Source organism: Fulmarus glacialis, unplaced genomic scaffold (assembly GCF_000690835.1).
Source record: "Fulmarus glacialis isolate BGI_N327 unplaced genomic scaffold, ASM69083v1 scaffold2186, whole genome shotgun sequence".
Lineage (NCBI taxonomy): Eukaryota > Metazoa > Chordata > Aves > Procellariiformes > Procellariidae > Fulmarus > Fulmarus glacialis.
In genome coordinates this window covers 40107-50466 of record NW_009219828.1, presented here as the reverse complement: position 1 = coordinate 50466, position 10360 = coordinate 40107, and the positions used below count along the sequence as shown (strand labels likewise).

Sequence of the window (10360 nt, the reverse complement as noted above, 5' to 3'; positions counted from 1 at the left end):
GAGAGGGGCCATGGGCCTGGGGTTTGCGTGGCAGAAATTAAAAGGTGAGGAGACAAAGACGGAAACTTTTAAAAAGATGTTAGGGCTAGGGTGCCTTTGTTTTATTAAAGGTTGGGCTTGTAGTTATTTGTGACCTCCTGGCATTTGAGGCTCATTCAAGAAGTTTCAAAGAGTGACTTTGTTACAGATTTCTTGCTTGCACTCCTAGAAAAATCCCGTTTAAAGAAAAAAAAAAAATGTATAGCATAGCCAAGTCTGGCTGCTTTAGAAGCGTTAGAGCGCAAGCTGTGAAATGCAAAGGAAAACAAGTAAGCTGGTTCCTCAATTATGAAACCTCTTCAGAGGAAAAAGTTTTTTTTTTTACTGTGGAAATTCCCTTCTGCATCCTTGTAGTTCTTGGTTACTTATGAATAATTTTAAACTAACTTATTTTTGTTGTTGGTTTTTAAATTCACATTAAATTTTAGTTAGGTTTTTTTGTTTGTGTGTTGGATTTTTGGGGGAGTTGGGTTTTTTTGTTTGTTTTTTTTTTTTGGGGGGGGGGCGTTAGCTGACAGGCTGTGGATTAAAACCCCGAGGACTCTTCTGTGGATAGTTTCATTTACAAATAATAACGTGATAGCAATCACAGTGAACATACTCAGCTTGTTAATTAGCTGATTTAGAATACAGTCTTGCAAAGACACAGGCATGTGCTCAAGTTTATACATGTGAGGAATCCTACTGAACTTGGTTACAACAGGATCAGGGCCTTAGATGGGAACTGGTTCTGTTTATCTGTGCTCATAAAAAAAAAATCTGGCTTAAGAAATTCAGAGAACCCTAAAGGGGTGGGGTGGGAGGTTTTCTGTAAGGTGATTTTTGTCCGTCCCCTCTCTGGAGGGCAGAGATTGTTCCTTGTGGTATACTTTGTCCTGTTTTGAATAACAATTGGCTTCTGCCACTTCCTCTGTGAAGCTCTTCCTCGACACAATGGGATAGTTGTTTTTTTTTTTTCCTGATACTCAGCCTAAATTTTTCATTTGCTTGACTTCCATTTCATTTGTCTCGGCCTCTCTACATACTTTGTCCTCCCCCTCAAAGCATTTCAGCATGCCTTCTTAAGTAGCAGTAGTTTATTTTGAAATCAACTTTAGTCATCACTGTACTTTTACTCAAGTTGTTTCAAGCTGTTAAGGGTTGGGTGTTCAGCCTAGACTTGAGATCCTCCTAGGTGTAATCTTCCCTGAGCTGATTACAGGAGGACCTGTAAAGTCTTTGGCCTGTGATACAATGCAACAGTGCATTCAATCATGTATATGACTTCAGTTGAAAAGCCAGGAGGATAAAGTAATTTATAAAGAAGGGATGCTGATCATGTAGTTCTTAGGTCATTAATAGCGTGGACTGCTCATCTAAGTGGTGATGGCGGGAGTGGAGAACTGGGTTTTTGTATTGTTTCTCAGACCTCTGTGCGAATGAACTTGTGCTGCTTTAATTTAGTCCTGTAAAAGCAGTTTTTCTGCTTAGATTAAACGTATTTAAGAGAAGATGTAAAATAAGCTGGCCCTAGCCTGCCTTCGAGACGAAATAAATTAGTAGGTCACCTGGGGCTACTCGTCGCATCTACAAGCCTTTATTCTGGGTGTAAATAACAGTAAGCCAATGGTCCGGTCGTGGAGCCTAGCCAGAAGCCTTTTCAGTTGGGCCCTGTTAAAACAGGAAACCAGCAGCGAATAGCCTGATTACTAACAAGACGGAAAAACAAAGCTGGGTTGTGATCAGTAGGAACACTTTAATGAAAACAGAGCCTTGACAGCAGCAACGTGGCTCCTGCTCTAGTAAAAATTATCAGCTGGGGTAGTGCGAGATTTCTAGCCATGACTTCCTGTTGCTGCTCGCTTTGTACCGCGCCGGAGAGATCTGCCACAACTTCAGAGGGCTGATCATCTATTTAAATGAGCTCATTTAAATATGAGGAGAAGTTGTACTACACCAGGTTTCCTTCTTAACCAAAACCTGCTTTGTGTCACTAACTTACTGTGTCAATTAATAGGACACACTAAGCGAGCAGGTCAAAGGGCAGGCTGTGCTGTTGACTCATTTCTTGCTAGGTAGGTTACGGTTAGTCAGACAGCAACTTTTACTTTAGCGAAAGATCTTGTTTGCAAAATAGAGAAACGTTTTTATGCTGCTGGCTTTCAGACAGTATTTTGTCACTTTTTGTTTGGGATGAAAAAGAGCGACAGTTGTAGAAGTTGTTTTGCTGTCAAATCAGTTTTCTCAAATTCGGAGAGGTGCCCGTGGAGTCTTGTAGCTGTGTGTTAGATCTTGGAGAGGTTGCTCCAGATGGGGTGGTGTGCGTCTGGAGGACGTCTTGTTATGCCACGTGAATATGGCTCACAAACCATTAGACACCTAACTTTCTCATAGGAGTAGTTTCTTTGGCTTCTTTTCCCTCTTATTTCCAGCCCTCGCTGTCTGCCTCTCCCTGTTTTTCAAGGTCCTGTCTTACTGCCTATTATATTTAAAAACAAACAAAAAACCCAACCCACTGAAGTGCTGCAACACTTCTGGTTTCTGACAAACAAGAACAGCTCACTTGAAAACATCGTCTGAATAGCGTAGGCTAGTTTTAGCTAGTTTTTAAATTCAATTTAAAAGGGATGAGCTGCTTTGGAGAGCCATGGTGTTGTCTGTGCAGGATCTTTGTTCCAAGAAGTGCTCCTCATGGCTCCAGGAGCCCATTGTGCAAGGCATGTTCTCAGGTTAGGTTGCAAGCGTGACAACACTTTCCGTGAAGCTATGACAAATGTAAAGCAGTTTGCTCTGAATCATTTTAAAGCAAACTTGACATACTTTCTATGTGAATTAAGAACCTGTTTACATAATTTGGAGTTTATCTTGTGTTGGCTATTTAAATATTGTCCTATTGTTCCTGTTCCATGACTGGATAATTTATGTAGCTAATCATCACAGGAAAAAATTGGTATGTCAGTTTGGTGTTTGTCGGTTACATAAATCAGCAATTGGGAGAATGAAAACAATACTAAGTAAGTTACTGAAGTAACTGCGCCAGACAAATTGCAGATTGATCCTGCTGGGAATGCTTGCGTGTCAAAAATACGCATTGAAATTTGGACAACTTAAGCTAAATGTAAGGGTGTTGGAGCTGTTCATAAATAGGGGAAAGAAAGAATAATTCACGATGTCAGCTTTGGCTAAAGTTTGAAAGTGTGGGGAGACGCCCCTCCTGCCCCCCCCGAAATATTAAGCAAAACTTACACACACACCCCTTTTTCCGTTTTGTTTGTTGTTTTTTTTTTTTTAAATGAAGTTAATTCCTTCTGTTCAATTCCTTTCTTTATTTATGGATATAACTATAGCTTTATATAGTTTTATACTTTCACAGGCACACTTGTCATATTTTAGGCTGACTTTGTTTCCTTACACAGAATTTTTGAACTATGGGTGGTTGCACACATAAAAATTTTACTTTTGACATTTAACTTGTTTTTACTATTAAGGTTTTTAGTTTAGATGTTATGAATGAGCCAGTCCCCCGCCTCCAAGTTCAAAACAGAAGGATTAAGGGCTTGTTTGCCTTCTATAATTTCTAGAAAATGCTTCTGAAAGCCAGTATAATTTCACTTGAAATTAGTGTTTAATTGTACTAGTTGAAAATGGGTGCTATCTTACTTGGATTTATATATAGTTTGTAAGATTCCTAACATTTCTGGTGAGCTTAACCTGGTGAGTATTTAAAGCATGGTTTTCTTTGTATTTTACAGTACTATTTGTTTCCTCAGTGACTTTTATATCTTACCAAAGGAATAGAATTGTAGTGTTCCTAACTTTGAATATTTTTTCTTTTTTTCTTTTTTTTTTTTTTTAAAATTTACATACCATACTTCATGTTACTAGTAGTGTAGTGTATATATAAAGGGATAATCAAACTTTGAAATCTGTTCCTTCCTTTGTGTTGAAGGAAAAAGGTATGCAGTTAACTTGTAAATCTGGAGCCTTTGTAGTAAGTGTAGCACGGAACACACATTTCCACAGATTATAATATGAGATGAAAACCCTGAAGTTGAAAAAATAATCAGGATGCAAAGTGGTACATTTAAAAAAACCAAACAAACCAACCCACCCAAACATTAAATGATTGTGGTTCTTCGATACAGAAGTGCAATTAAATTACAGAAGTCCATCTCCTGATAAACTGGTGGACTCTTACATGAGTTAGGCACCTGGTTCTTTCCTTTTCCTGCACTTTTTTGTCTTCCTAAGTGAAAATCCACTTGGGGGTGGGGCCAGACACAATTTTTCCCTTTCTTCTTTTCTTGTTCCATTAGTTTTTATTAATAGATCTGGAATGAGCTATTAATTTATAAAATCTACAAGCTGTCTCTCCCAGGAGGGAGGCATCGGCATGTTAAGAAATAATTAAATAACCCGTTGCTTGAGTTGGGTGTTTTAAGTTCTTGGTTATTGACCTTTTGCCCAGGCACTGGATGGTTATCCTTGAACAAAAGTGTTGGGTGCATACCATAGCAAGCAAATTTGGACAATATTGGCATTAGATTGAAGCTATCTGATAACATGCAGCAGATAAAAGGTTGCCAGGGGAACAAGAAAATGAGGGTTTGCAGAGAAGAATTCCCCTAGGAACAGATCATTGGTGCTACTTTTTGTTCAGCTGACAGAAAAGCTACAGCTTGACAAGTTAACGCTACAGGACAAATCTCCTATATAGGAGGCTATACCATGTTTCATAGTAAAGGCAGTTAATGTAATAAAAAGTGTCTGAACCATAGAATGCTGGAGCTGAGTACTTTATGGATTTAGGAAGCTCATTGTTCTTGTCTTCTTACAATTGTAGGTGTAGTTGCAATATCAGGCAGTGAAACAGAGGATGATGACACTATGGATGTCCCACTGGATCTTTCCTCATCTGCTGGCTCAGGCAAACGGAGAAGACGTGGCAACCTGCCCAAGGAATCCGTGCAGATTCTTCGGGACTGGCTATATGAGCACCGATACAATGCTTATCCTTCAGAGCAAGAAAAAGCGCTGTTATCCCGACAGACGCACCTTTCCACACTACAGGTATTCAAAAAAGTAGTTCTCGCTTCAAAAGGAGCTGTTTTCTTCTTGATTTACCTGTGGTCTAGTCACTGATATAAATGTTTACACTGCATGTGAGATTTCCTTTTTTACTGTTACTCGCACTCCTTATGACGGCACTTGTAAGGAGAAATACAAATGAATTGTGTGTTATGATGACTTTTGTTTATTGGGAATAAAATTACTTCTCTGGGAGAACAGACAGTCATGAATTCGAGCGTGGATGCTAATTTTTGCAGAATCAGGGCCCCAAAGACATAAAGTGTCTGTATAAGGTAATTTATTGTGAGAAGAAGGTATTTATTTGTCAACAGAGGTTTTATGGTGATAGATATGCAGCTTAACATATAACTCTTCACTTCTAAAACTGCAGCTTGAGGCTCGTTCCTGTAGAACATGCACGTATATAATTATGTGTATGATGACTTCCAGTAAGATCAGGGGAACAACCTGTATGTGATAGAGCTACTCAAGTATGTTAGTATAGGCATGATGAGGCTTCTGTGTCATTAGTTTGGATTCTCATCCCGGGATACCGCTGGCAGCTGCGAGGTCCCTTGGATGCATCATTCTCATTGATCACCTTTGGTGGAGTAGCTATTGACAGCTGCTCCTTTCCACCTTCTGGGAAGGTGGCTGCATGAGAACTTGGGTAAACCCTGGTTTGGTTTTGAGAGGTGCTAAATATAGAGTGCTCCTGTTGACTTCTGGGCTTTATTTTTCCAGGTTAATTCCTTAGTACAAATTTTGTAATTGCCTATAAAGTAAAATTTCCTTAATGTAACATCATAAAGAAAACCTCTTTCTGTAGTAAACAGAAAAAAGACGTTAAACTATAAACTATCCTGTATCGCCCAGGAAACTGGTTTGATATTTAAACAAGGACAAACTTAAATGAGGTAATTCATGTTATGTCTGTCGACACAGTCAGTTGAACAAGGAAAATCAGTAACTATTTGTGGGAGGAGTGGCTCTCTTCAGAGAGAAAAGGTTTTCCTGTTGTTAATTAACCTAAGCTAGGGAACAATAGCTAATAGGTTAATGTGTGTGCACAGAGTTAAAAGCTAAACTCCTCCGTTCATGCTAGCAGTCTTCAGATGTCCCGGGGCTTTCTGTAACAGGAGTGGGGAGCCGGGGGTAGAGCTGGGACAAGGGAAGGGCCTTTGCCAGGCATGTCAGGACTTGTCAGTAGGTCTCTCTTTTGTTCTGCAGTTAAGGAAACTGCTTGGAGGGATTCATTAATCTAACCCAACGACTCTAATGGCACATAGTTGGAAATGAATGAAGGTAGAAATTAAGATGTCATTATATTCCCAGGTCTGCAACTGGTTTATCAATGCACGCCGCAGGCTTTTACCTGACATGCTGAGGAAGGATGGCAAAGACCCAAATCAATTCACTATCTCGCGGCGAGGGACCAAGCTTCCCGAGGGCGGCCTGATGGAGTCTTCCATCAGCACAAAGAACTACATTCCCCTGCTGGAGGAGACTGCCTTCCTTCCCGCTGCCGCACCGCTCGGCAAGACTGTGTCCTCTTCCAAGCCGGCTTCCCCGGGATCGGTCCTGGCTCGGCCGTCGGTGATTTGCCACACGACTGTGACTGCGTTGAAAGATGCCCCTTTCCACTTTTGCCAGCCAGCTGACGTAGGCCAGACCACGGACCTGCAGCAGCCCCCGGCCAACGGCTTCACAGACAACTCCCTCTCCTACCATGAGGACGCATCTAAACTGGGACCTGGTGCAAACGCACAAAGTGGGCTCTTTAACACTCCTCCTCCAACCCCACCAGACCTTAACCAGGATTTCAGTGGATTTCAGCTACTGGTGGATGTTGCACTCAAAAGGGCGGCAGAGATGGAGTTGCAGGCAAAACTTATGGCCTAAATCCCCTTCCTTCTCCTTCCCCGTTTTGTCTTTCCAGGGATCTAACAGCTGTGTGGTTATTGCCACCCACACGATATCAGAAGACTTCACTGCATTTTTTTTTTTTTTTTTTAATTAATCTTATTTGCACAAGGGATTGCTGAAATGAAGCTTCCTGTCACTGAGATGGTCTTCAGTGGAATATGGTCATTCCAAGAATTATAAACTTAAAGCTACTGTAGAAAGAAAGGATTGTGTGTTTGTTTTTTGTTTTGTTTTTTTTTTTAACGTTTTCTTTGTAGGTTTTTCATAATGTGAGATGGTTCCCAAGATCATGTGATTTGTTTTTGTTTCTTTCAGACTGTGCAATATCTAGTAATGATATAAAGTCTTCTTACCATTCCCATGCGGAACAGAATATACCGACACGCTGTCTAAAATAAATTTTCAATTTTTTTAACAATACGAACTTCGGATGATTATGCTTTTTTCCCATAATGTAATAAAATATTTTCTTTAAAACTGGATGCATACAGAGTATTTTGTTGAATACTAGTTTTGCGGAAAACATGGCTTTACTCTTGAAATAAATGGAAGTGAGAAATATTTTTGAGCTCATACTGACTTTGTTTAGAGAGCTACGCTAGCAGTTGTCGTTAACCAGATGTTTAAAGGAATGCTGAAAAGTGGGCCATAAGTACCTGACCGTGTTCTGCTATGTTGAAATTTTTTAAAGGGGCCAAAGGGAGCTGTGTAGGCAACTCTCACTAAATTTCAGGGAGATATCTTAGGCCCCATTCAGAGTTTCGTCTTTTGGCTTCTAGAAATGCTTTAGGGCTGGGAGATGTGACAGCCCATGGGGAAGTTCTCCTGAAGATGAAATGAGCAGGCCAGAAGAGGGGTTGGGGTGAGCGTTCTTTGCAGGTCTTTGTGATACAGCTCCTAGACGTCACTGGTGACAAATTTAGAGGGGGAAGGACAAGGGCTCCCACTCTTACTCTTCTGGGACTAGCAACGACAAGGTTTTGACTCAGTAATTCTAGTAGGCAGAAATAGAAGAGACTGTATTGGGTTGAAATCTGAGTTCTGGGAGCCAGGTCTTGGTGAGATACTTCAACAGGTGGTTGACTAAGATTTAGAAGAGATCCCTGTTGTATTGGGGTGTATTCTGGCCAACAGAGTCCAAGTTACCTTTCAGAAACGGACTTTGCTATCAAAATGACTTATTACTGAAAAATGTGAAGACTTGCAGCTCACATTTCAACTTAATTTGAATGTCAGTCACCCACCCTTATTCTTCCAAAAACAGTGAAATAGGAGACGTCTAGGGGAAAAAATTGGTTCCAGCTAATCCTTAAAAACAAACCAGTTGTCTGTTTGGGAGGCTGGGGAGGGCTTCATGGAGCAGGATAGCTGATGAATTTAAGGATATCATTATGAGTAGAAGACTGCAATATTCAGACTGCAATGTATATGCATTTTGTTTTGCTGTGGTCTTTATCTTTTTTTGGTGTCAGAAATAATACTCTTTATTTGTTCTCTGGAGTACTCTTTGGAATTCTACTGAACTTCTGCTTTTCTTCAACCTTCAAGTTTAAAATCAATAATTATATTTAAAAAAAAAAAGGCAAATAGTAAACACTGTGGCTTACTCGTGTCTGCATCAGCTGTAGTAACAGTCATCCTAATATACTGTGAATGAATATAGAATTATTTTTTTAAATACTTTTTGTTGAAATAAAGCTAGAAAAAATAATTTTGAACATAGCTGGAGATGGCTGTATACTGTGTTTTCAAGGAATAGCACGTGAGTCCAGAAGGAGCCTTGTGGTTTGTCTCTTTGGACACGCTGTACTTTATACTTCTAGGCTATTTTTCCTGGATACCCATGTATGTTTTTTTAGTCGTTTGTCTGGTTTTTTTAATGGCTAATTATAAAATAAAATGGAAGTACACATCTGTGTAACTGTGAGGTCAATGTTGTGGGAAAAGTTGGTCAATAGACATCCTTTTGTGGCATAGATGATTGTTCTCAAAGGGTGCTAGACACCCAAAGAGCAGTGTCATCTTTGGTAAAGGTTTGGAAGATGCTTCCTCGTCCACATGCAGGAAGGAACTTTATTGCAACACTCCTTACGCCCATGCCTCAAGCACTGACGAAGGAAAAACAACCTCATGCAAACATGTTTGCATTGTTTGATGCGAGTCATTTGACTTTTTCCTCTTTTTTTTTTTTTTTTTTTTTCAAAGCAGGTTGCTGGTATGCTGTGGGGTAGAGAAAAAGTGGGGGACTCGGATCATTAAAGGGCATTCTCAGAGATCTTTACTCTTCATTACTCTGCCCTTTAAAATAAAAAAAAAAATGTCAGCAAGTTTAGAAAAAAAAATTTGAGCTTTGCTTGCTGAGCTGACCAGTTCTATAATTCTACTAGAACAGCTGCAGTAATGAAAATGAAAATAGGATGAGGAAGAAAGCTGTTGCCATTCAGGTTAACAGTTTTCATTGAAAGTAAAAGCCTGTGGTCTCTGCGCTGTTTTCATTTACCATTATACCACACAAAATGGCATTAGTGTAACTGAGCACCAAAGTCCTGCCCTTGTGATGAGCACTGCATTTCCATTTTGCTGACTGACTTACCCTGGGGACTTCACTTGTGACCTGTTTTGCTTGAGGCCAATTATTTTTTTTTTTTTAATTATTACTTGTGTTAAGGTTACACCTAGAAGTTCAGCTGTAGTCATAAGCCAAACCCCTTTGGCTGAGTAGCACCTGGCACACCGTGTAAAAGCTTTTCCCTACCCTGAGGTGTTGTTTAACTTGGAGGAAGAAAATGACTCATGCTGAGTACCCGCTAAAATAATATCAAAAGGGAGTTTCTGCTTTCCTGTAATCTAGCACTGATAGTTTTGGTGCAGGTTACTGAAGTTTGTCTGAGTCCATTCTTTCAGAGCGGAAACTTGAAGTAACTCCAGATAAAATTACCAAATCTAGGTAGATGTAAGGCTTCAGGTGGAGCTAGGATTCGGAACTGAGCAGGAGTCTAGCACCTAACAGAAGACTTCAAGCGCTGGTCACTCACCCTTGGGAGAGCAAAGGAAAAGTTTATTTCAGGAAACTTGTTTTACCATGGAATAAGAAAAAAAAGGGAGAAAAAGCAGTAAAAAGAAACAATGAGACAACACAGGCAGTTTTGCTGTTCTTTGCTGCAGTGATAAACCTAATTGCAAGGCAGCTGTGTCAAAACCCAACCTCTGGCTGAAAACACACACTTAGATTGACTTCGAAGAGGAAGGGAAGGCATTGCCGTGCGTTACCGGGGTCCGCGCAGCCAGCCAGGGCGTAAGGGAGCTAAGAGGTATGACAAATCTATGCCAGGGAAAACAGCTCACA

The 10360-nt window shown here is 40.2% G+C and overlaps 1 protein-coding gene across 1 annotated transcript; it reads left to right on the top strand.

Moving 5' to 3' along the window:
• Positions 1-4857: 4857 nt before the first annotated feature.
• TGIF1 (TGFB-induced factor homeobox 1) lies at positions 4858-7486 on the top strand. The gene is made up of 2 exons (XM_009580499.1): positions 4858-5088; positions 6424-7486. The coding sequence occupies exons 1-2, from the start codon at positions 4906-4908 to the stop codon at positions 6988-6990; spliced, it is 750 nt and encodes a 249-aa protein (XP_009578794.1). The 5' UTR covers positions 4858-4905; the 3' UTR covers positions 6991-7486.
• Positions 7487-10360: the final 2874 nt, after the last annotated feature.

What these genes read in the sequence shown, in the direction of transcription:
- TGIF1 (XM_009580499.1), top strand. Translation starts at nt 4,906, where the DNA reads ATGGATGTCCCACTGGATCTTTCCTCATCTGCTGGCTCAGGCAAACGG. An exon ending in CGCACCTTTCCACACTACAG is followed by an intron (nt 5,089 to 6,423) that starts GTATTCAAAAAA and finishes TTATATTCCCAG; the next exon opens with GTCTGCAACTGGTTTATCAA.